The sequence below is a fragment of the Tachysurus fulvidraco genome, chromosome 4 (genome assembly GCF_022655615.1).
Source record: "Tachysurus fulvidraco isolate hzauxx_2018 chromosome 4, HZAU_PFXX_2.0, whole genome shotgun sequence".
In the NCBI taxonomy this organism is placed as follows: domain Eukaryota; kingdom Metazoa; phylum Chordata; class Actinopteri; order Siluriformes; family Bagridae; genus Tachysurus; species Tachysurus fulvidraco.
This window is the reverse complement of record NC_062521.1, coordinates 3231228-3257650: the sequence shown is the minus strand read 5'-3', so window position 1 is coordinate 3257650 and position 26423 is coordinate 3231228. Positions and strand designations below refer to the sequence as shown.

At 41.2% G+C, this 26423-nt stretch overlaps 2 protein-coding genes across 3 annotated transcripts; one reads left to right on the top strand and one right to left on the bottom strand.

The window, feature by feature from the left end:
- Positions 1–70: 70 nt before the first annotated feature.
- On the bottom strand, positions 71–7015 carry rhd (Rh blood group, D antigen). Its single transcript, XM_027165682.2, has 10 exons — positions 6789–7015; positions 4908–5097; positions 4629–4779; positions 4341–4506; positions 4108–4262; positions 3379–3516; positions 2529–2656; positions 2247–2326; positions 648–721; positions 71–448 (listed from the first exon to the last, which is right to left on the bottom strand). The coding sequence occupies exons 1-10, from the start codon at positions 6937–6939 to the stop codon at positions 422–424; spliced, it is 1260 nt and encodes a 419-aa protein (XP_027021483.2). The 5' UTR covers positions 6940–7015; the 3' UTR covers positions 71–421.
- Positions 7016–8783: 1768 nt separating this feature from the next.
- maco1b (macoilin 1b) lies at positions 8784–25374 on the top strand. Of its 2 annotated transcripts, XM_027165861.2 has the most exons (12): positions 8784–9007; positions 9159–9269; positions 13068–13209; positions 13358–13484; positions 17153–17276; positions 18461–18639; positions 19250–19814; positions 20549–20707; positions 20819–21001; positions 22277–22397; positions 22517–22691; positions 23217–25374. In XM_027165861.2, exons 2-12 carry the CDS (start codon positions 9190–9192, stop codon positions 23417–23419), a joined length of 2058 nt encoding a protein of 685 aa, XP_027021662.1. In that variant the 5' UTR covers positions 8784–9007; positions 9159–9189; the 3' UTR covers positions 23420–25374. The 2 variants fall into 2 exon arrangements, with proteins under 2 accessions (XP_027021662.1, XP_047668716.1); XM_047812760.1 differs by having other exon boundaries at positions 8784–9269.
- The last annotated feature ends 1049 nt before the right edge of the window (positions 25375–26423 follow it).

The following is a 26423-nucleotide window of genomic DNA, read 5'->3' as shown; positions in this document are numbered from 1 at the left end:
CGCCTGAGATAGGCACAGGCTCCCCGTGACCCGAGAAGTTCGGATAAGCGGTAGAAAATGAATGAATCAATAACATCTACTGCATTATTTATTAATGTGGAACAAAAAAAAAACGTGTGACTAAATAAACTAATCAATTCTCAACAAATGTTTTTTCATTTCATGGAAAGAAAAGTTTACAACACTTACAATCTTACAATAAAAATTCTCGCTAGCCTTATAGAACATTTAAACATACAAAGCACAGTAAAAAGGTATTTTTAATTAGTTTGCCTTGTCTGAATGCATGTTCATGCTACTGAGCATGACCTGTTGCTTATTTTGACCCTATTCAAACCCTTAAAGATTAACCATACACAGAAAACCATCACGCAAGATGTTATTCTATACGATTTTATCCGTAGGACGTTCGACGTTGGACTCAATTGTCCACCAGCAGATGTGGGAACTGCAAAAAGACAAAAAAAGTTGATTTGTAGATTTTAAATCAATCGCCTTTATTACAGAGAAACGTTGAGGAGAATATTTGAAAGAAATGAGTTTATGTAGAATAAAACCGGAACAAAGAAAGTCATTCATTTTCTAGGATTGAATCTCTAATATTTTTTCTACACTGTTTTGCTAGGGTGTGTTATATTATCTGTTACCTCCCAGTAGGCCTGGTCATCATAGCACTTATTGACTCTCTGAGGTCTCCAGAAGCTCCATTTCAAAATAATTCCTGTAAATTGTAGTAAAAAATAAAATGTATATTGAGAAATTTGTAATTCTAATGAAATACTGAATTGTTATAATGAATTCTGAGCTAATTCTAACAAAATACTGAATTATAATAATACTAATCTTAAGTAGTAAGTACTACATAGTATTAAAGTAGACTCCTAATCGAGTACCAAACATAATACTGAATTGCAGTACTGAATAATAAACAGTATAATAATGAATAATAAACAGTCAATAAACAAAATGAAAAATACGGAGGACTCCATGAATTCTGAGCTAATTCTAATAAAATACTGAATTAAAATAATAGTAATCTTTAGTAATAAGTACTACGTAGTATTAAAGTAGACTCCTAAACTACGAGTACCACAGAACAGTAATACTGAATTGCAGTACTGAATAATAAAGGCAGATTCAATGCTGTGTTGAATTTCAATATTATAATTCGCTCCTCGTCATTCAGTACGACAATTCTGTATTTCATTTTAATTCAGTATTATATGTTGGTATTCGACTATGATTCAGTATCAGTACATTCAAAATTCAGTATTATAATTCATTGTTTATTCTTCAGTACTGCAATTCAGTATTCTAGCAGACTCGGAATCGAGTAACAGATACAATACTGAATTGCGGTACTGAATAATAAACAGTGAATACTTATAATACTGAATTTTGAATTTGCTCAAACACCGAATCAAAGTAATAAAAGTGCTGATTATATTATAAACAGTGAAATATAATACCGAGTACTAGTCAAATACAGTGATCCCTCGTTTATCGCGGTTAATGGGGACCGGAACCCCTCGCGATAGGTGAAAATCCGCGAAGTAGGATTGGCCCTAAGTTTGACCTTTTCACTGATGGTCATCATCTTCCTCTTCCTCTTGGGCTCACTAGAGGAATCTTTCGCAGGGGCACGGCGCTTAGGAGGCATCGTAAGGCTTAACGAAAAGTTTATTTCGAACACAATACGCGAGACACAGTTGACAGCATGAACGAGAGTGGCGAGATACAACAAGTGAAGAAGCTGGGAGAGGATGCGATGATGCGCAGCCAATCAGCTCAGATCTCGCACCGGTAGCCAATCATGTGCCTTGTCTGAGTGCCCGTGGGTATGTACAAAGCCTCTGAGAGAGTTTCTCTCTTTGTCTGGCATCCTGGGAAACCGTTTTTATTTTTATTTTTCGATGAATATTTGTGAAAAATCAGCGATGCACCGAGGCCGCGAAACTTGAACCGCGAAGTGGCGAGGGATCACTGTACTGAATTAAAGCACTGAATCATAAATAAATACCAAAATATATTACTGCATTATAATGAAATTCTGAATTGTCATACTGAATAATAGAACGAATTATAATACTGAATTTCAGTGCAGCACTGAATCTAAAGTACTAAATTTTAATAGAATACAGAAATCTAACACTGAATTAGAATGGAATTCTGATAATATTATAACGACTGTGATATAATACTGTATATAATCTAATTATTATATTATACTATATTATAATACTGACCTGTGATGATACCCATAACCAGACTCACACAGACTGTGATGAGCAAAATACAGATGTGATGCACCGCAAACTGGACAGCGCTGAGGATTTAAGAAATTCATGACCATAGAGAAGGTTTTACAACATAATCCATAGGTTAATAAACACAGTGTAGAAGATATACATTACAGACATAGAGCTAAGGCAGGGTTCGATGTTAAAACCGAACATATTACGGTTTACCTGGTACATAAGTAATGATGTGTTTTATTTCATGATTATAGAAAATCTAAAATGTTTTACACTGTGCTGTGACTGATACTGGACAGTCGCAAGATGAGTTGAGCAAACCATCCCAGAATTCCCGGCAGTGCATGAGCACACAGAACGCCGAGGGTATCGTGGCAATCAAAAGCAAATAGCATATGGTTCTGTGGAAGAGAAATAAAAATAATAATGGCAAGACAAATCAGGATAAAACCAAAACTACAAGAGCCAAACTGAATCATAGTACTGAATTCTAATCAAGTACTGAATGCTGAGTTCTAGTTTTTAGTTCTAATCAAATACTGATTTATAGATCACTAAATGATACTGTTCAATGCAAAATAGATACAGAACTAAAAGACTGAATTATGTTCAAGTGATGAATGTTAGTACTGAATTCTAATCGAGTACTAAATGACTCAATCGTGTACCGACGTATAGGATCGAAGTCTAGTCATTTAACTGAACGTATATCATATATTGAATTACAACACTCTGTTCTAATCTACTCTTCATTTATTGTACTGAATCTAAAATAAAAGAATAAGTAAATTATAACATTTAAACCATCAAATTCTATAATACTGACTATAACACTTAAATACAGTCAATACTGAATTATGCTAGTGCCTTGTAGCAAAATACTACACTGTAGTATTCGGATATAATTTTACTGAATCATAGTTGAATACTGAATTATAGTTCCTGATATACTTTAGTAAATTCTATTCATATTTTTGGGTGTAATTATTAAACTTATATACTATATATATAGTAAATAAAAAATGACATTTTAAGAACCAAAGAGAACCAAAGAGACGTAGGTAGGACAGCGTATGTGATTGTTTTCTGCTTTGTGAATGGTTGTCGCGGTTGTGTATTCTACCTTCAGATATCGAAATCCCAGAGTTGATAATAGAGTAGCGCACAAGCCGATCGTCATGGCGATCCAGGGAGAAAGAGGTGTGGTCACAACGGCTCCAACAGCGATACCGCCGGATAGCAAGGAGTTCTGAACGTGCACCTTGACATCAAATCAAACATAACATTACTCCTTATTCACCTCATCGAATTTTTTTTCTCAGTCCAGAGAAACATTCATTCATTCATTCATTTTCTACCGCTTATCCGAACTTCTCGGGTCACGGGGAGCCTGTGCCTATCTCAGGCGTCATCGGGCATCGAGGCAGGATACACCCTGGACGGAGTGCCAACCCATCGCAGGGCACACACACACTCTCATTCACTCACACACACACACACACAGGACGGACAATTTTCCAGAGATGCCAATCAACCTACCACGCATGTCTTTGGACTGGGGGAGGAAACCGGAGTACCCGGAGGAAACCCCCGAGGCACGGGGAGAACATGCAAACTCCACACACACAAGGCGGAGGCGGGTATCGAACCCCCAACCCTGGAGGTGTGAGGCGAACGTGCTAACCACTAAGCCACCGTGCCCTCCCTTCCAGAGAAACACTGCAGCAAAAAAAAAGGAGTTAGAGATTATGTTGAGAAAAATTTCCCCACTGCCAGTTTGGAGGGATGAATTTCTTCATTCATTCATTCATTCTGCTCAAACACAGCAGAAGATTACTTGACACTGACTCACCAGGTTGATCTTGCCTTTAGAGCTGCAGAGCGCAGAGACGGCCATCGCTGTGGCGGCGCTGACAGCCAGAGCCAGATACGTGCTACATATTACAGTGAAGTTCAGCTCCAGCACTGAGTTCAAACTGGGCCAGAACATCCACAGGAACAAAGTCCCTGTGAGAGAAGTCTTTAATTAAACGATGTGAAGCTTAATTATGAAGGAAACATCAAGCAGGATTAAGAGTCACTTACCAAACATGGCAAAGAGGCCCGATCTCCTGTCGACCTTCTCTTTCTCGTGCTTCTGCTGCATATTTCTACGAAAAAGCAAGCATGACGTGATCACGCCAAAGAGAGCGCCGAAGATGTTGATGAGGACGATGCTGTACAGCCAGGGTGTCTGTGTCCCTGTCCCTGTCTGATAAAAGTGCGACAGTGGGCGCTTTATATACGTGACAATACATCTAGATATATGCCTTCGATGCATCAGATATTCAAGCCTGAGATACAGTATCTACAGCAGAACATCCATCACCTCACCTGCAACATGGTTTGTATGATCCACTGGTTTAGCACAAACCCTGTGACCTCTATCAGAGCGAAGATCAGAAGCTGGACCGGGTTGGTTTTTCCATGGACGGTTCCCATAGCCACGAGAGTCGAAGCCGCACACAGCTCCGCGTCCAGCAGACTGAGGGAGGAATAAGTACTGAATGTGGTGTGATAGTGACATAACTACCATATTTACACCATAGCAAAACGACAAACTTGCGTGCTGTCACGGGAAAACGATCATACGGTCTGTAGCCATTTTATTACCTTCTTAACTGGATGCCGAACTTCCAGGTTAAACTGTGAGACAGCAGGAAGCCTTTAAGGATGGTGGCCCACTGCACGGCCATGGCAGCAACCAACAAGCTGAACGCTGAGCTGCTGAAACCATAGCGCACCAGGAACGTACCCAAGAAACCAAAACCCAGAAACACCATCACATGGATATCCTGGAATTCTGTGAAAAAGTTTATTTATTTATTTTTTCAATAGACTGTAATGGTAGGAATAAACAATAAAGAAAAAAAATGCGTATATGCAGTGATTCTGTAGTAAATAGTGAGGCCAACATATAGCCAGCAACATTTAGGACATTCGGTTAGAAAACTTATAGTACCTTGTTTAGGTACTGGATGATTAATTTATTTATTTATTTATTTTATCTTTGTAAACGGAGTTAATTGTATTGTTTTATTGTAGCATGACAGAATAGAAAACGTGAGCATTCCAAAGTAAATAACATGATATCATTCATAAATACACACACGCATTGAGGTGTAATCTTATAAGAGGAATAACAAGTATTTCGTATTTTAAGATGGATTACTGTTGTAAAAATAGTCGAATAGTCGATTTTTAAAAATTGTGTCTCACTGACTGACCTGTTTGTGTGCTGTTTGTCTTTATGTCATGTTATAGAGTAAACGATTCACTTCTGCTCTTGTGTTCTTTATAATGAATATAACAAATCTTTTTTTTTCAGCTCTTTTCAGTTCAGTTCAATTGTTTGTTAACAAAACAAGTCATTAATATTGTCCAGTATCAATTCTATACAGAAACCTAATTCTGACAAAGCAATTATTCATTTGAACCGATGTTGTGTCAGTCAGCTGTGGGGTCTGGTCTTTATCCGTAATCAGCCCTGTGCTGAACTCAGAGTTTACGATGACCCATTAGTACCTCAGGATCTCTCAGTTGCAATATTATAAACATTATTTACATTTACACTATCTACTGTAGCGTGTCACCCAAATGAGGATGGGTTTCCTTCTGAACCTGGTTTTCCTGGGTTTTCTCAAGGTTTCTTCCTCATATCATCTCTGGGAGACTTTCCTTGCTGCCGCCGCCTCCAGCTTGCTCATTAGGGATAGATATAGATATATAGTATCATAAATTTTTTCATTAATTTTAAACTTTCATTGTATATATTAACCTATTGATTTTTATTCTAACTTATTCTTCTTCTTCTATATCTATTAATTTTTCTCTCTCTTCTGTTTCTACACTTCTATAAAGCTGCTTTGAGACAATGGGAAATTGTTAAAAGCGCTTTACAAATAAATTGAATTGAATTTAGACAAGAAACAGCGCAAGAATTGATTAAATGACACTGCTTCTAGACATGAAATTAATAAACTGAGGCACATACTGTTTTATCCCATGCTTACAAACTCACTTTGGCATCACAGTATATTAAGGGGTGGAGGTCTTGTACTGGCTTTTTGGATTCCTCTTATCTCTCAAAGCCAGTGATGTGCGCCATCCCCACCCCGAAGGCATGGCGGCTTTACGCACGCTCACACTAAATACATGTAAAGTGTAAATCACTCGATATTGCCTAGATATTTAATTTTCTATCCCATGAAGATATCAGCAGAACTCAGATATGTTTTACACACTAAGTAAGCACAGCACAGACAAATCTACATAACCTTAAGAAAAAGAAAAGAATATAGAAGGTGCACTGAACAGCTGATACAAAAAAATCATGTCTGATTATTATAAAAAAAATTCTTTGTCTTAATTCTTAATGCGTGCACACACACACACACACACACACACACACACACACACACACACACACACACACACACACACACACACACACACACACACCATACACATGTATTTACTCCTTAATCCACTTACTTGCATAAGAATAAATAAATGCTTCACTCTTGTCCTTCCCATCGTCCTCGATTTTAACACAAAAGGTAAAAATGACAATAAAAGCCACTTGCAGAAGAAAAGCCACAGGTGGAAGCCGGGCTCGAAGACTGGGTGCGTATTTTGGAGCCATGACAGAGCTTTCACAGCTCGTTTATTGCCTGCATGCCTTCACTGAGGTGCTCTTCAAGCTGTACTGACCAAACCAGGGTGGAGAGCCTCATATACAAGTGTCTTTAACGTTAGGGGGCTTGAATGCTGTGCCATGTAACACAGTGACTGCTACATTAGTTACAGGACTGGTAGTTATTTACTTATTTTGGTGCTTTAATCATTAAAACAATTCACCTTTCTCAAAACCAAGACTAGATGATAAGACAGAAGGAAAAGTTTAGATTTGCTCATAAGAAATGTTTTTATTGTAATGTTCAAAATTGAAAAGTAAGGGGATTTGTATATAAGCTAAATTTTTCTTCATGTTTATTTGAAAAGTTTTCTTCATTAGATGTGCTAGCTAGGTTTTTCTTAATTAAAAAAACAAAACAAAAAACATCATGATATAAGTAGAAATAATGCTGCAAGAAGTGATATGTGGTGTCCAAGCACTTCTCCCAAGTAATACCCAATTCCAAACCAGCTCTTGAGACCACAGATCAAGTTATTTTTCTGAAATACCTGCTGAAAGATAATTGGCAGAATGCAACTATTTACATTTAAGTAATTCACTGATGATTAAAAATACATTGAGAAATTGGCAGAACGATGGCATCCACCACGTTTCAGCTGAATTTAACTTTTGGTTTTGAGAAACAATTTTGGATATTTGGACTTAAATCTGCCCCAATAGGTGACTGTGTAAGAACCTGAAAATGTCTTCAAATCTACACATCCATTTTATGTAAATCAGCTCTGCTTCCTTATAATCTTATAATGGACTGATGTGTGGTGGTCATAGTTTGATAGCAGTATGCGAAGACTAGCAAAAGTCCTTGCGCTAGTTCTCAAAAGCATGTTTTGTATATTATGTAAATAATCATAGATTTGTACAAATTGATTTTTATTTGCATTTTATATCCAGAAGAATAGAGTAAGGTAAAGCTTAACAAAACAAAAACAAAAACAAAAAGTGCATTATACCTCTAATTATTTCTCATCACTTCTTAATCTTTCTGGTTTACTGTATTCTGTCTCTAAATATATCATGTATAGAATGTATGTGTGTGTGTGTGTGTGTGTATATATATATATATATATATATATATATATATATATATATATATATATATATATATATATATATATATATATATACACGTATATATATATATACGTGTATATATATATATATATATATATATATATATATATATATATATACGTATATATATATATATATACGTGTATATATATATATATATATATATATATATATATATATATATATATATATATACACGTATATATAAAGACGCACAAATTGAATATTGAGTTTGAGTAGATAAATAAATAAATAAATAAATAAATAAATAGGGTATTGTTCATGGATTGCTAATTGTCTTTCTACCAATAAAAATATCACACAATTTTATTATAATTAATATATATATATATATATATATATATATATATATATATATATATATACGTATACGTATACGTATATATATATATATATTAATTATAATAAAATTTATTTATATACTCAAACTCAATATTCAATTTGTGCGTCTTTTTTTATTATTATTTTTTTTATTAAAAGCTGCAATGTTGAAATATTTGTGAAATATTGCTTGAGCGACTATTTACGCACACACCGTACGTAGAGACACGTTTCCTAAGTAAATAGCGTAGAGTTTACAAACCACGCCCCCATCCTAACTTCATTGGGTAGAACCCGCCTATGCTGCCATCCGATTGGCTGGCTCTCACTACCTGATTTGTCCACAAAGAAAAAGATTGGTGGAGCGTTAAAAAAAAGAAAAGAAAAGGAAGGCTGTCAGATATGTGTGTTTTTTCTGTTGGGCTGTGACAAAAAAAAGCAGGCGCTGCTTATATTAGCTCGGCGCGACGTGCACCGCTATAGCTATCAATCAATCAATGTGATCGCGAGCGTCCGACGGAGCTCGGAGGTGATTGGTTCGCGCAGCTGTCCGTTAACTGGCCTGCGCGTGTCTTTGAGGAGAAAAGAGGAGGGTCTTCCAGTGAGGCTTTTTATTTATTTCTTTGTTTCCAGTCGGCTAAAAAATAATAATAATAATAACAATAATAACAGCTAGCTAGCTGGCTAACCCTAGCTAGCTGTATTATTTCTGTGGGACTTCAATGTTGTTCCGCTGGACCGCATCACGCTAGGTATTAAAACGCCTCAGCGAAGGGAAGGAGGATGAAGCGGCGCAATGCGGACTGCAGCAAACTCCGGCGGCCGTTAAAACGGAACCGTATCACCGAGGGCATATACGGCAGGTAGGCGCTAACACTTAGCATCACAGCTACTCGCTAGGCTTCTTTAGCTCTACGGGCTGCGGTGTCATTTCTGACTGCTAGCTCTTGTGTGCTCCATTTAGCCTTACGCTAGCTTACCTTGCTAACATTGTTTGGCTAAGTCATTTTTTTTTTTTTTTTTTTTTTGAGCAACAGTAGCTAGTTGGCGTTATTATTTTTTTCTCCCACCCGTATTCAGTCAAGTCCCCGCCTCCGTGCGCAGGATTGGCTAGAACGGCGCTCTTGTTGTGATGCGATTTGACATCCCGTGCGTACGTGGTGACGTTGCCCAATCAGACCGGCTCTTGGTGTAAAAGGGGGCGGGGTTGTCTCATTTTGGTTGTGTTAACAAAACGCGTTCTCCGATTTAGCTAGCTAATTTTAATTAGCTCTTGGTAGGCAGAGCTAGGCCCTCATTCCTCACCACCATCATCATCATCATCATCCTCATCATCATCCTCCAACGCATAAGAATGTATTAATGTTTAAGTTGGCCTGGGTGTAAATATGAAGGCGCACACAGTACAATAGAAGAGAAATGATTCTCGAATGTGTCACATCAGTGTGTTCTGCCTCCTTGTCCAGTTGCCCCACGTCCAGCTGAAGTGATGCTCTTAAAGAAACAATTTGTCCGAGATATCAAAGAGACATTAAAGCAGAGATGAACTGAACGAGATCACATGATGTCACACAGGACCTCGTTAGTGCACCACACGGGATCCCCCTGAATGAACTGAACATAAAATGAAACCTATTGACCTTTTAACACTAGACACGCTTCCTCCTGCAAGAAGCAATCCTTTAACATCCAGTCAGTTCCCATGACTAGATGTTCACTTGTTCTTTATCATGCACACGAAGGGAGCGGTGTGACGAAGAGTCCAAACATATCGTGGGGGGACGGGTTTGTCTGTCTGCTGTAAACAAGCAACACTATGAATGATGTATTAATAAATATTTACCCTGAGCACTCATCACCTACCTTCTGTCTGTGCACATGACCTTTTATGGAGTTTTGTGGGCGTCGCTACAAGTGTCAACTGTTCGTTTGACACAAGAATATATATATATATATTAGTCATATTTTTTTAGGTATAAACATCTTAAATTCTGGTGAAATGAATTCATGTCGAGTTACCATGGAAACCAACATGGCCCTCTTTTTTTTGCGGATCTCCAAACAAAACCTGCACACGCCGCTTTGCCGGCTGCTTTAAAATGCTTTAAAACAACAACGGCTTTACCGCATGCTGACACTTTGTGGAAAACATTGAAGATTGATAAAGGTGTCATGTAAATGTGATATGCAAAAACAACATACACACACACAAAGAAGTTGTCAGATGAGTTTGTGTGAAACGCGAAGTTATCGGTTTCTACGTGTTCATGAAATCGGTTCTCGTCGGTTCTAATCTTTCTGTGGCACTTAATTATTTTAAATAGCGCTAATCAACAGCTGAAGATTACAAGTTTTGCTATGAATTTCTGACTGATGTCATGCTTTTGGATTATTTTGGAATCAGACTAAGATAGCTATCATTCGGATGGAGTCACGCACTCACACACATACACACACACACACACACGCACACACGTTTGTTTTGTTTTTTCCTCTGTTTGACTTTAAATGTAAGACCAGATTCGTTTCTTCCCCTTAAGTCGCATGTCGCATCGCATCTCGTCCATTAAACCCGAGTTCCTAAACATGACTCGTCACCGAAGTATATCCGACTCGCTCTGTTTTGTCCTTTTGTAATCGTAGCTAGTCGACATCGGTGTCATAGACCTGATAGACGCTTAATATATCCATAACAGCACAAATATGCCATCCTTCTGGCTCTACAAGTCACTGATTAGTCTTTCTGTCGCATTAACACCACACCTGCAGTGTAATGGCCTGGGGAGTCATGCTACCTGCTTCTAAAAACCCGTCATGTGGGTTCTGACGGTTTGTTGTGGCAGGAAAATAATCACCATTGGTATATTTTGACTGACTTTCAGATGCTCAGTCGTGTGCGATCACGTTCTGTTTCATGTGGGATGTGGTAGCTCAGTGGTTAAGGTGATTGACTACTGATCCGAAGGTCATTGGTTCGAATCCCAGGTCCACCAAGTTGCCGCTGCAGGGCCCCTGAGCAAGGCCCTTAACCTTCAATAGATATAACTACCGGTATGTTACAAAACAACATTTGTTTCTTCCTAACCATTATGCGCTCCACACTTTACTAGCGGTAAATGCACCTTAAGTTGGTTTGCCATCTGCCAATACAAATCAGATGCTTACGAGGCACAATTCAAGCTACATGCTATCAGTTACACGGTTGTAAATGGGAATCGAGCAGCTGAAAGGATTCAACATCAATGTATCTATGGTTCGGAAGTGGAGGAAGCAAGAAAACTTAACTGCGCCAAGTTAAGAAGACACAGTAGACGAGGACTTTGATGGATTTGTGGGAGAAGATTGATTAAAAAATAATGTGTGTGTATTGTTAAATAGTAGAATAAAGTTCAACTAAACTCACTGTTTTGCTTCCGTTACCTTTTTTTTTGTAGACCGTATGTTTTAGCATGCGCCTTATAATACGGTGCACATTACGTATGGGTTAAATACAGGAATAGACCCCGTAATTGAGACTGCGCCTTATAATCCAGACAGACAGCCTTATAATACAGACAGTTCTGACACTGGAGACTCCTTCCATCACCGTGTACTTTATCTTCTGTCTTTTATAAGGGGAAAAAATACTTTCCTGCATCATCGGGTTAACGTGGAAAGCGGGGAAGAATAAATCCAGATAATTCTACAAAATATTGCACATCCTTTCTGTAAATCTTTTGTTTTTCGTTTGTTTTTGTTTTTTTTTGTTTGCTTGTTTGAATCCTACCGGCTTAATGCTGCTAGATTTATGGGACGCCCTGAACCGTCAAAAAACGTGGCTTAAAAAAAAAGCAGAAGAAGAAGTGAAAATGAAATCGTTGTGGCTTTGAATGGAGCATCATTTAATACCTTCTCGTAACTCGCGGCGTGTCACTAATCTCGATAGCAGGACGACGCTTGACCAATCAGAGCTGAGTTTTATCACCAGTCCCACACATGTGCTTGTGAGTAGTACGCAGGAACCCAGACCTAGTTTAGAGCGTGTTAAAGTATTCTTCTGATAAATCTTTATCAATTAATCTATTATTCACCCTCTCCTTTAGTAAGTAAAGGACAGAATGATTATAATGAAGTGGTGTTTTCTCTCTCTTTCTCTCCCTGTCTCTTTCACTCGCTCTTTCTCTGACTCTCTGTCTCCATGACTCTTTCTGTCTCTCTCTCTGTGTCCTCTCTCTCTCTCTCTCTCTCTCTCTCTCTCTGTGACACTGTTCCTCCATGACTCTCTCTCTGTCTGTCTGTCTCTCTCTCTCTCTGTCTGTCTGTCTCTCTCTCACACACACACACACACACACACTCTTTGACTCCCTTCCTCCATGACTCTGTCTGTCTGTCTATCTCTCTCACGCTTACTCTCTGACTCTTTTCCTCCATGACTCTCTCTCTCTCTCTCTCTCTCTCTCTCCCCATCTCTTTCACTCGCTCTTTCTCGCTCTCTCTTTCTCTAACTCTGTGTCCATGACACACACTCTCTCTCTCACACACTCACACACACACACACACACACACACACACACACACACACACACACACACTCTCTGACTTTCTTCCTTCATGACTCTCTGTCTGTCTCTCTCTCTCTCTCCCTCCTTCTCCCTCCCTCTCCCTCTCATCTTGGCTCACAGCACCTTCCTGTACCTGAAGTTCCTGGTGGTTTGGGCGCTGGTGCTGTTGGCCGACTTTGTGCTGGAGTTCCGGTTCGAGTACCTCTGGCCATTCTGGCTCTTCATCCGGAGCGTGTACGACTCCTTCAGATATCAGGGCCTGGTGAGCGTCTCCCTCTGCACTTCTTCCACAGACCCATATGTGTTTTGTTATTTAAAATAAAATCTCCCTGACTTATCTTGACATGTTGAAACGAGCCACATGTGTGATGTGTGAACACTGTTAGACCGCCGATCATCTTTTCTTTCAGGCTTTCTCAGTGTTCTTCGTGTGTGTGGCGTTTACATCCGACATCATATGCCTGCTCTTCATCCCCGTGCAGTGGCTGTTCTTCGCTGCCAGCACGTACGTGTGGGTGCAGTATGTCTGGCACACAGGTAACATCAACACTTTAAGCCTGACTTCATTTCTGAACCAGATACCGTGTAACGTTGCCAGGTTTCATACGAACTCAAGTCAAACACGTGTCAAAGGGGTCACGTGAGCAAATTTTGCTTTAAGCAGTTGGAGCTTCCTCATATATTTTAATCATTTCTGGCCATGTTAAAACCACAGAACTAGGAAAGCAATATGTGACTGTAGTTGCTCACATCATTACACACACACACACACACACACACACACACACATTAGAAAAAGCTCCAAAGTGAAGTAGAAAAGTTTTTCTAAAAATAAATCTCCAATGAAGGATCATGAAATGATTGAAATGAACGAAAGCGTTGAAGTGATGCATGTCGAATTCATCTGTGGAAATCATCACTGTGGAAAAGTGCACTTCCACTCAATAGCGTGTGAAACGCTTGCCATCTGTCGTACTTAACTTTTAGCACGAGGAGAAGGACGTCTTCCTAACTAAATGTTTAGTAGATTAAAAATAGCTTCTACAGTGACGATGAGAACTTGATGATAAAGACAAATGAGAGAGAGAGAGAGAGAGAGAGAGAGAGGCAGACAGAGAGAGAGAGAGAGAGGCAGACAGAGAGAGAGAGAGAGAGGCAGACAGAGAGAGAGAGAGAGAGGCAGACAGAGAGAGAGAGAGAGAGAGGTTTAACAATACTTTATTTACTATTTGCCAGATATATACATTTGTACTTCATAATTTTTCATCACAGGTCATCCCTAGTATGTCATCGAAAAATTATTTATAAGTATAAATAAATAAATAAATAAATAGACAAATGAATAAATAAATAAATAAATAAATAGGCAAATGGTAAAAGCAAAAAAAAGCTGCAGACATTTTTCTAGTTTAAGAAAAGGTATATCATTAAGCGACCGCTAAAGGGTTAAAAGAAAATCAGAGGTTAAAAACAAGTTGGTTCTCATGAACTGCACATAAAACCTAGAGAGAGAGAGAGAGAGAGGCAGACAGAGAGAGAGGCAGAGTGAGGGTTGAGAGGCAGACAGACAGGGAGACAGACAGAGAGGTGAGAGAGAGACAGACTAGAGAGACGAGAGAGAGGGTTGAAAGGCAGACAGAGAGACAGACAGAGAGGGGAGAGAGAGGGTTGAAAGGCAGACAGACAGACAGACAGAGGTGAGAGAGGGGGAGAGAGAGACCGACAGACAGACAGAGAGGCGAGAGAGAGGGAGAGACACAGACAGAGAGGCGAGAGAGAGGGAGAGACACAGACAGAGAGGCGAGAGAGAGAGACAGAGAGACAGACAGAGGGAGAGAGAGACAGACAGACAGAGAGGCGAGAGAGAGAGAGACAGACAGAGAGAGAGAGATGTTTATAGTAATGGTGGAAAAGAGAATGACTGAAAGTTGGAGAAATGTTGAGAGATATATGGGGAAGGAGAGAGACAGTCATAGAGAGAGAGAGACAGCATAAGCGAAGGAGAGAAAGGCAGACAGACTGATATGGTGGTGGACAGATAGAGGGACAGTGAGGGGGTTGGAGAGAGACCTAAAGTTTGATGGAAAGAAAGATATTTCTTAATATTAAGTGTGTGTGTGTGTGTGTGTATGTGTGTGTGTGTGTATATATATATATATACACAATATTTTTTTTTTGCCAAGCTACATTTCCTGCTGTAACCAAATAGTTCTCACTATTTTATCTGAATTACTCATTTACTGCTCGCATATGTTTGTTTTTAATGATTTATTTTTAGGATTTTTATTCAACGAGTTGTTTTTTTCCGTTTGTTTGTTTGTTTGTTTTAATCTTATGGTTTTGAAACAATTTAAAACCATCCATCCATCTTCTACCGCTTTATCCGGGGCCGGGTCGCGGGGGCAGCAGACTAAAACCATAAGATTAAGTTTAAGATTAATTTCGCATAACAAAGAATATATAAAATATTCTTTGTTGCATTTATTTATTTATTTATGTTTGTTTGTTTGTTTAAGAAAACTAGTTTTAGTTGAGAAATCTTGGTTGCTTCTTTAAAATCCCGAGGCAATACAGATTTAGTTTCGCTGATACCTAAAAAATGAAAATCTTTTTCGTTGCCATGACATTTAAAAAAAAAAAGAAAAAGAGAGAAAAAGCCAGCACTATAGACCTGGCTGCTAGTCGTGAGTAATATTCCAACTGAACACTCGTTATATCTCGGGTCAGTTCAAGCTTGTTTCTCACTTATCAGCAAAAAGGCTAATGACAGCTACAGGGTCGTGATGACAGGTTTAGATGTCGGTGTAGTGAAGAGAAAGCGAAGGCTGGTTACGAGAAAGCCGTGTCCGGACCTGCCGATGGCTCGGGGGGGCGTGCTAATGAGTGCCAGGAAACAGAAAGTGCAGATGAATCAGAATAATAATAAAAATCACTTGTGCTTCCAGTAGCACACAGACAAATGGAGAGAGCGAGCTGAGAGAGAGCGAGCTGAGAGATAGAGAGAGCCGAGAGAGAGAGCTGAGAGAGAGAGAGAGAGCTGAGAGAGAGAGAGAGAGAGCTGAGAGAGAGAGAGAGAGCTGAGAGAGAGAGAGAGAGCTGAGAGAGAGAGCGAGCTGAGAGAGAGAGCGAGCTGAGAGAGAGAGCGAGCTGAGAGAGCGAGCGAGCTGAGAGAGCGAGCGAGCTGAGAGAGCGAGCGAGCTGAGAGAGCGAGCGAGCTGAGAGAGCGAGCGAGCTGAGAGAGCGAGCGAGCTGAGAGAGCGAGCGAGCTGAGAGAGCGAGCGAGCTGAGAGAGAGAGAGCTGAGAGAGAGAGAGAGAGAGAGCGAGCGAGCGAGCTGAGAGAGAGAGCTGAGAGAAAGAGTGAGAGAGAGAGCTGGGAGAAAGAGTGAGAGAGAGCTGGGAGAAAGAGTGAGAGAGAGAGCTGGGAGAAAGAGTGAGAGAGAGCTGGGAGAAAGAGTGAGAGAGAGACCTACAGTATATACAGAGACACACCAAGACCGAGACAAGGAGAGAGACAGAGATACAAGGGGACGGAGAGACAGACAGACATAAAGCAAGATGAGGAGGAATTGTGAGACCGAGAGAGAGCAAAAGAAACACAGACGCACACCAGCTCCGAGTCTGTATTTAACATCAGGCTGTATTCATATAAAAAATAAAAAGTGTTTGTTTATTTATTTATTTAGATCTTCATATAATTTGTGTAATGTTTTTGTGTATAATTGTGTAAAAAAAAAAAAAAAGAAACACCGTAAAACAAGCGCGTCAACGAAGGATTCAGTTAATTAGCCGACGTCTTATAAACCGCGCAGCTTTACTATGAAACACTAAAATCCAAAAACACCGAGTCAGGGACTTAAACCGAGTCGCCGTAAACCGAGCGACACTCGACTCCGGTAATCTAACACGGCGCATGGCTTTGTGGCGCAGCCGAAAAGAGAAAATGATGTTTTTTGCATGAACATTTAGACAAACTGAACTTGGTCTTGCTTTGTCCTCCACCAGAGGACAGAATGTGTCCCACGTATTTAAGTTTTTAAAAACGGTCTTGTTACAGCTGATGGCTGTAATACCGGACTTGTATACCGTGTGTGTGTGTGTGTGTGTGTGTGTGTGTGTGTGTGTGCTGTGAGTCTTATGAGAGATGCTACTGCTCTGATCAGGTAGATTAGAGAACACTCATGTCTTCATCTTCCTGTGTGTACAGAAAGAGGTGTCTGCCTCCCCACCGTGTCCCTGTGGATCCTCTTCGTTTATATCGAGGCAGCGATACGATTCAAAGATCTGAAGGACTTCCACGTGGATTTGTGTCGTCCCTTCGCAGCACACTGGTAAGAATCCGGTCAGCGACGCGCCTCGTTTACGTTTTCAGCAACGACTTCACGGCGCCGCCTCGACATCCGTGTCATCTGTTTGTATTCGGAAAGCGGTGCGATTTTCGAGGAATGTCTCACCAAGTAGCAAGGACAAAGAGCAGGCAGATATAAACACGACACACACCTATGTAATGTACACACACACACCTATGACACGACACACACCTATGTAATGTACACACACACACCTATGTAATGTACACACACACCTATGACACGACACACACCTATGTAATGTACACACACACCTATGACACGACACACACCTATGACACGACACACACCTATGTAATGTACACACACACCTATGACACGACACACACCTATGACACGACACACACCTATGTAATGTACACACACACCTATGACACGACACACACCTATGACACGACACACACCTATGTAATGTACACACACACCTATGACACGACACACACCTATGACACGACACACACCTATGTAATGTACACACACACCTATGACGCGACACACACCTATGTAATGTACACACACACCTATGACACGACACACACCTATGTAATGTTAAAGTGAACCAGCTGTAGCTTCTTCACCAGATGACTGCAGGATGGCATCCGATCTCTCCTATAAGCCGAACCCTCTAACTCTGATCCACGTCGTTCGGCCGTGTGGTGATTTTTACCATATCGGCAAACGGACAAGAGATTGTAGTCAGTGTTGATGGTGAGACTCAGGTGGTGTGTGAAATGTGTCCTATTAACACCCTTTTAAGGCAAATTTACATCACAGATATCAACACACAACATGTAGTGAAGATGAAGAGAAAACTAGTGCAGACCTGACTGTGGAAAGTCCAGAGAAGTCCAACAACTCGTTTAAGAACTGAAACTGGAATAATGTTTTGAAACCACAAGTGACTTATGTTCATTGTGACCCCCCCCTGTCTGTGTCTCTCTCTGTCTGTGTCTCTCTCTCTCTTTCTGTCTGTCTCTCTCCCTCTCTCTGTCTCTCTCTCTCTCTCTGTCTCTCACTGTCTCTCTCTGTCTCTCTCGCTCTCTCTCTTCCTGTCTGGTCTGTCTCCCTCTCTCTCTCCCTCTATCTCTCTCTGTCTCTCTCTGTCTCCTGTTCAGTTTTTAATCCATCTCTCCGTCTCTCTGTAGTATCGGGTACCCGGTGGTGACGCTGGGCTTCGGCTTTAAGAGCTACGTGAGCTACAAGATGCGTCTACGCAAGCAGAAGGAGGTGCAGAAGGAGAACGAGTTCTACATGCAGCTCCTCCAGCAGGCCCTGCCACCAGAACAGCAAATGTTACAGAAACAAGAGAGAGAGGCAGAGGAGGGTAAGCAATAAACCTGATCATCAGGAACCCGGAATTTATAGTCTCTTGGATACGAGCTTTTGTTTTGGTGAATAGAATACAGTACAGTTGTGTGTATAAAGAATAGATTTTAGAGAAGGATTATTTTGTAGGGTTTTCTCTGAAATATAGTCACTACACTGTCATTATATTTTATGCTCATTAAATGCCAGTGCCAAAGAGCAGAAGGAGAATCATCCTAGTTATTGTCTGTACAAAAAGGTATAAGAAGTGGATCAGATGCTTTTTTTTTAAGGTACTTTTTTCTGTAGAGGATTTAACAGCAGTTCAATAGAAATGCGGATGTAAATTTAGACGCCCAATGAGGAAGCCAGAGGTGATGCATGAGGGAAAGATCCCTAAGATGACATAAGGACCTTGAACAGGACAGTAAAAAAGGGAACCTGAGCTCTTGGGTGATAGAGGGATGGTTGAATTATGATTCTGTGTACAGGTGTACTAGTCCTGGGAGGAGCACAGCGCAGGGATGGCTTTATGATCACCGCAGCAGGAACTCTCTTTCCTCCACAGTTTTTGATCTCGTTGTCGTTTACCGGTTTCAATCTTAACTCTTCTTTCTCTCCGAAACCAGCGGCCAAAAGCGTACACGACGCCGACTCACCCCCCGCAGCTCAGAACGGCTCCGCCGGAGGCAAGAAGCCGGCATCGAATACGTTACCAGAGCTGGAGTACCGTGAGAAAGAGCGAGGCAAGGGCGAGTCTAAGAAACAGCATAATCAGAACCAGAACCATCACAGCAGCATCCTGCCTGTAGCGGACTATAATAAAACACAGGAGCTGGAGTACATGGAGAATAATGTGAACAGCAAGAGACTGAGCAGCTCCGAGCTGCTGGGCAGCACCGAGAACCTGCTTCTGAAGGAGGACACCTCTTCGTCGTCGTGCTCGTCCTCGTCCTCGAATTCCACCTCCTCGAAAAATCACAAAAACGCCAGCGTAGGCGGAGGAGGCGGGGGTAACTCGTCGCCCCGCGGCCACGGGACGGCCAACGGCAGCGTGCCCTCCTCGACGGGACCTCCTTCTTCATCGGGGAAGGGTGAGAAGAAGCAGAAGTGCGGAGGGAAAGGGGGGCACCGAGATCCCACAGAGAACTGCATCCCCAATAACCAGCTCGGCAAGCCTGAGGCGCTGGTCAGGTAAAACACACAAACGCTCGCAGCCATCTTTAATGATAGGCTGATTCTCGTTATACACGTAGCGATCGTTGCTATGAATGTTTCACTGTAATGGTTCGGTTTTTAATAGCCTGACTTAGCATACCTTTTATCCTGTTAGTCCGTTCGGTCCGCTTTCTGATCGGACGTCGGCGTCGCTCGCCTTTCATCGGTCGTTCTCCTCCTGGAGTCGGTCTTATTAAGGCTGGTCTCACTGTAGTCGCACTGCAGCACGGTTCATGGCTAGTAGTCCGTGCTAGGTATGCTAGGCATCCAAACAAACGGCAGCTGGGAGTAAATACAGCGGGTACGTGAAAGCACACTTAGGCTTGTATTGCTATTTCTAAATGCATGACACGGCATGAGGAGACAAGGCTGGGGCAGGACGTGACATCACAGTATGCAGTCGTAGATATCATTTACATTTGGCAGACGCCTTTATCTAGAGCGAATTACATTAACTCATTTTTATACAGCTGAGCAATTGAGGGTTAAGGGCCTTGCTCAGGGGCCCAACAGTGGCAGCTTGGTGGATTTGGGATCGAACTCACAACCTTCCGATTGGTAGCTCAACACCTTAACCACTAGGCCCATCATATCTTGTGTATCTCTCATTGGAAAAAGGCGTAACTTGGAACTCCTAAACATACGACTCTGTTCTCTCTCTCTGTCTCTCACTCTCTCTCACTGTTCTCTCTCGCTTGCTCCCCCCTCAGGCTGGAGCAGGACGTGAAGAAGCTGAAGGCTGAGCTGCAGGCGAGCAGGCAGACAGAGCAGGACCTGCGTTGCCAGCTGGGATCTCTGGGCACGTCAGAACGCAGCATCCGCTCTGAACTCAGCCAGCTCCGCCAGGACAACGAGCTTCTGCAGAACAAGTGAGAAAAATATCCTCACCGCATTGTGTGTGTGTTTTGTGTATGCTTTCCACCTGCTTACATGCATTCGTTCAGATATTTAACGGTTGTATTTTTACACGTGTGTTTTAGGCTCCATAATGCCGTGCAGGCTAAACAAAAGGATAAGCAGATGCTGGGGCAGCTGGAGAAGCGCCTGAAGGTGGAGCAGGAAGCACGAGCGGCTGCAGAGAGGCAACTGGCAGAGGAAAAGAAACGGAAGAAGCTGGAGGAAGCCACAGCGGCCAGAGCCGTAGCCCTCGCAGCCGCATCCAGGTACGCGTCAAACTTATTCTTTGGCATTTATTCTGTGTCTTTCAGCTGCAGTAATATGAGCTTCACGTGTTTCTGTACGAAACGAGTGATCTGGTGCTGGCACTTGTCATATTACTGAAAACCCGAGCCCTTGCTGGGGTGGGATGGGGCTTCTCGGCTGTGTTCTGATTATTAATGCCTCGTTCTATTTTATTGGCGGTTATGAAAATGATTTGAAACAAATGATTATGAAAACAAAACAAACGTGCAGCCAATGAGCAGAAAGGGGCGTGTCTTGTCGATATGGGCGGAGAGAGTGTTCGGTGCGCGTGTGTGACATTAGTGGAAAGCGGTTTTAACATCGACATGGAGGATAAAAACAAGCAAGAAAGAGAAGAAAGACTTACGATAAGGCAAGAAGTAGGACGTGTTAATATAGGATCAGCTTTCCAGCGCTGGAGAGAACTGAAGGAGCAGGAAGTTGGCCACATATTCACAGGTTGGAGTTTCCCGAGTCAATAACTCCTGAGCTAAACGCTGTTACTACACAAATAACACCTCTTTTCTATCGAGGTAATGTAGAGAGGCAGCTACAACCGCGTTTTGTGTAGTAACAGCGTTTAGCTCAGGAGTTATCGACTCGGGAAACTCCGACCTGTGAATATGTGGCCGACTTTACTTAAGACGCCGAGGCGCTTTTTTCCTTCTCGATAGGTGAGTAACGCTGGTTTTGCTTTGTTACACAGAACTAATATATGCCTTTGTCCTTTACATGATTATGCTTGTGTGGCATTTTTGCTTGTTTGTTTATCTACAGTCGTATTGTTCTTCCCTTCAGCTATGATAAAGACACGTTTCTTTCTGTTAGTCGCCTGGGTTACGTATGTATGTGTGGGGGGGGCTATCGATACAGGGGTGGGACCCGTTTGGGTTAGGGGCGTGTTTGTTTTGGTGATTTTATATGTCAACATTGGCTTTCAAACAACGGAGACCCCACCTTTAATGGCGTCATACGTTTATAGAAGCACAGTTCTGAATTAAACCAGTAATTTATTTATTCTGATTCTGACAGATCGTTTGTCGTTTTAAACGGTCTCGATCATCACGGCACGTAGTCATCAGGAGGGCTGAGGCCGGAGTTAATTTCGTGCCTGATGACTTTAATATCCTTGATCCATTCCAGTCCATTTATTTCCGTGCCCTTCTGGTCACAGTGCCACCGTCTGAGCCGCCTCTAATCTGCCTCGACGTGTCCGTCTCTCAAATGTGTGTCTCTTTGTTTTGTGCATTTTTCAGAGGTGAGTGCACAGAATCTCTAAGAAGGAGGATCTCCGAGTTGGAGACGGAGTGTAAGAAACTCACGCTGGACATTAAAGTCAAAGAGGATTTGATTCGTGAGCTCGAGCTCAAAGTCCAGGTGAGGACGAGCACGAAGGTTCACACGGATCCCAAAATAACTGTAAATTACACCTGACATTGAAAAACACGAAAAATCCTTGAAGCGTCGTTTTAATTTTGATGCTCTGTTCTTCTTAGGAGCTGCATAAATATAAAGAGAACGAGAAGGACACCGAGGTATTGATGTCTGCGCTGTCAGCCATGCAGGATAAGACCCAGCACTTGGAGAACAGCTTAAGTGCAGAGACCAGAATCAAACTGGACCTTTTCTCTGCCCTCGGAGACGCCAAAAGACAGCTGGAAATCGCACAAGGTTCGCACATTGGTGTTAAAATAAATAAATAAATAGATAGAAACGGACAAAGTTTACCTTTTTATTTCTCTCCCACAAAGTTAGTAAGACCTTGTTCTGCTCAGCTTGACCGCTGACACGGGAGGAGGCTCCTTTTCGTGAAACGTCACCCTATCAGTGATTTATGCACGTTTTTATGTGGAGGGTCCACTGTACTAGTTGACGCTTTTCCTAGAGAAACGAGGACCTATTAGAAGATAAATGCACACGCCTGTGGTTTGCCTCGCGGCTGGAGTTACTGTCCGAAGTGTGCAGTTTATGTAGCACCGTAGTAGATCTTAAGCGTGTCGTCGGATAAAGGATGAGAGCAGCTACGTGGATGTCCTCGTGACACCATTTTCTAACGATTACTAAAGTGAAAAATTCAGCGTTTGATATCGAACGTTACTTGTTACCCGTAACGTATAGATAAGGACTAAAATAGGATGGAAATATGCTGTGTAATCTGATCCAGAGTCCTGATCCATGTTCCTTTCCATCTTCCAGGTCAGATCCTGCAGAAAGATCAGGAGATCAAAGATCTGAAACAGAAGATTGCCGAGGTGATGGCGGTCATGCCCAGCATTGCTTACTCAACAGATACCAGCAACATGAACCCAGTCACCCCGCACTACTCCTCCAAGTTCATGGACACCAGTCCTTCTGGCTTGGACCCCAACGCGTCCGTCTATCAGCCCATGAAAAAATGAATGCCTGTGCCAGCTCACCATGCCATCCATCTCTCTCTCTCTCTCACTCTCTCTCTCTCTCTCTCTCTCTCTCTCTCGTTTTCTTTTTCTTCTCAGGCCCAGACCTGACCCCTCTTCAAAAATGTTTGGGGACTTCCATTTTTGTTGTTGGTTTTTTTTCTTTCTTCTTCTTCTACTGCTATTTCTGGCCTGGTCAGAAGGATGTCGTATTGTGTGACTGTGTTTGTTGTAGTAAAAAAAAAAAAAAAAAAAAAAAAATTTTAAGGGACATCACCCTCTGAGTAGGAATCTGCTGTTGTTGGATTTTTTTTTTTTCTTCTTGTAAATGTCTAGAAACCTCACAGACGTCGGCGTGCGTTTTTTTTTTTTTTTTTTTTCGTCTTTTGTGCAAAAAAAAAAGGCTCACACTTTTCTTGTACATTATTATTGGCCTTATTTTTATTATTATTTTTTTTTTTTGGAAAGGAGGGGACAAGGTTTTGGATTTACAACACTTAGCTCTTAATTTGAATTTACTTTTTTTTTTTTTTTTTTTTTTTTTTTAAATCCAGAAAAAGGACGATTAAAACGTCCTCTCTGATTAAATCACTTGCCCCTTTAATAATGTTAAATTAATTTTGTGGTCATATTACAGTGTGTTTAAAAAAAAAAAAAAATTCAGAAAGCACCCAGCCGTCAGAAACCCCAGTGCCTTTAGATAGTACCGTGTTGGTGAATCTGGAAGATTGAGTCCCCTGCTGTTTTTTTGCCTCCTCTTTTCTTTTTCATTTTTTTTTCTTTTTTAAAACAACCGTTTCAGCTCTGGAGTCCCGACAGCACCGACCCTCCGACGGATTCGAATTCGGCCTGGGATACTTGTTTACTCCTTTTTAATCGCCTTGAGTTGCACTGTTGTTTAAATAATGCTTGAATAGTATCTTAGAAAAGGGGGTAAAAGAGCGTGCAGCGTACATAGAGTCTGAGCGTGTCCCGGATTAATCCAGATTATTTCACTATCCAGGCGTTTCTGTTCCCGGCAGACGCTAAATTTTAGTCCAGTGCCAAGTAGCTAGGGCCGTGATTTAGTTTTAAAGTGATGTGCTGCAGAGGCAGAAGCAGCTAACAACCGTCAAGTGTATTTTCAATAGTTCAGTGTCTTGGTAGCGAAGAGCTGTTTGGTGTTGCCACACGATGGCGCTATTCTGCATAGGAAAGTATTTGGTTCTCAGTATTGCAGAATTCACAACCTGCTAAGGACACAAGTGTTGAGGAAAGGCCAGCCTGTCGTCTTTCCCGAGACCCCGCCATCGCCTTTTTTAACCACCTTTCCAGTACATTAATCCGATTTCTTCGTTCTTGGAGAAATTCGACCCGGTTTGAATATCAGGTGTTCAGTTGGAAAGGTCACAATTTTCTGTGGATTTAAAAATAAATAAATAAATAAATAAAAAAGCACTTAGTGAGGATTTTCTCTGGGATGATCCCTGGGATAACTGTGACATCATCAGTGCTGTAAATGAAGCTGGAACCCTCATCCTGTGATGACGAGATGATGATTGTAACATTTACAGAATGTTCTAGTGTGGTTTAACGTGTTAGAAAAGTGTCTTGAGAAAGAAAGGCTTCTGATTTATTTGATTTAAGTCAGATGTTGGTATTGCTCTGGTGAGTCCTACGTGGTGTTCTAGTGATCAGCGATGGTTATTGTTGTTTTTTTTTTCTTGTTTTTTTTTTTTGTTGTGTGCGTGTGTTTTAAATTATGGACAGTTTGAACGTTAACATCCGCCTATGGTGAAGTTAACCAGTCTGAAGACGGAAAAAAAAATGACAAAAGAAAATTTCAAGTGAAAAGAAGAAAGCACTTGTTTGCGTTCTTTGCCCTGTCACCTTTCTCTCGCTTTCTTTCTTCATACCTTACCGTGGCTGCATTCTCACTCTGTGAGGTTTTCAAGGAATAAAAGGTTTTTTTCCCGGCATCTCAGTAGTCTTTGTGTTGTCTGCTCTGTGTAACTAGTAAAAATGGAAGATGGAAGGTTTTTTTTTGTTTGTTTTTTTTTTTTTTTGTTGCTCTGGTCTCAAACGGAGGTCACAATAATGCCTGCTGAACACTAGATGGTGGGAGACAAAAATAAACATCAGACCTGCTGACTTTCATTCATGCAGTTAATTGGGAGCAAGCAAAGGAACGTTTAATAGATGCTTTTAATCACAGTGTGTCTTGCAAGTGAGGCAGGAGCGAGTGTGTGCTGTATTAATCACACCTCGAGAGCAGACGGAGTCTCCTGCATCTCATTCATTCTCTCTCTCTCTCTCTCTCTCTCTCACACACACACACAAATTTGAAGATGTGTGCTGGAAGAACTGCAGCAGATAGTCATAAATAATAAACAAGCCAAAATCTGGATGGAAGAGACTCCAGTGTCAGAGAAAGCTGTGACGTATAAGAGAAAAGACTGAGCTTTTTCAGATTAAACTATAACGTGTCATGTTCGAGGTTGGAAGACAAATGGTACCTGGACTAAAACCTTCCATCAGCACCTTCACATGTTCTCTGGCTTGTTTTTTAGGGGAACTCCTAAGCTGTTGTGTGAAATACTAGCTTAAATTGTTCTGTTGTGTTTTGTTAAACGTGTAACTTGTAAGAAAACGCCATAATCGCTCTAATCTCTGATAGTGAACCTTTCAGATAATTATTATTCTATTAGATGTGAATAACAGCTTTATATTTTGCTGCCGTTTGTGTGTGTGTGTGTGTGTGTGTGTGTGTGTGTGTGTGTACCCACGGCCTGGCAGGTCTATTTATAAATGACATTTTTGCACTAAGCTACACTTAATTGAGTGTCTGGGGGAAATGTATTGACAATGATATTCCTGAAGCATGTTTTTTTAATACTTTAAAAAATTTCTCCAATTAATCTTTCATCTCTCTTTCTCTCTCTCCCTCTCCCTTTCTCTCTCTCTCTCTCTCTCTCTCTCTCTCTCTCTCTCTCTCTCTCTCTCTCTCTCTTACAATAGCTGAAATTTA

What these genes read in the sequence shown, in the direction of transcription:
- rhd (XM_027165682.2), bottom strand. Translation starts at nt 6,939, where the DNA reads ATGGCTCCAAAATACGCACCCAGTCTTCGAGCCCGGCTTCCACCTGTG. An exon ending in TTCGGCATCCAGTTAAGAAG is followed by an intron (nt 4,780 to 4,907) that starts GTAATAAAATGG and finishes TTCCTCCCTCAG; the next exon opens with TCTGCTGGACGCGGAGCTGT. An exon ending in TCATACAAACCATGTTGCAG is followed by an intron (nt 4,507 to 4,628) that starts GTGAGGTGATGG and finishes CACTTTTATCAG; the next exon opens with ACAGGGACAGGGACACAGAC.
- maco1b (XM_027165861.2), top strand. Translation starts at nt 9,190, where the DNA reads ATGAAGCGGCGCAATGCGGACTGCAGCAAACTCCGGCGGCCGTTAAAA. An exon ending in GCAGTATGTCTGGCACACAG is followed by an intron (nt 13,485 to 17,152) that starts GTAACATCAACA and finishes CTGTGTGTACAG; the next exon opens with AAAGAGGTGTCTGCCTCCCC. An exon ending in ACAGCTGGAAATCGCACAAG is followed by an intron (nt 22,692 to 23,216) that starts GTTCGCACATTG and finishes TCCATCTTCCAG; the next exon opens with GTCAGATCCTGCAGAAAGAT.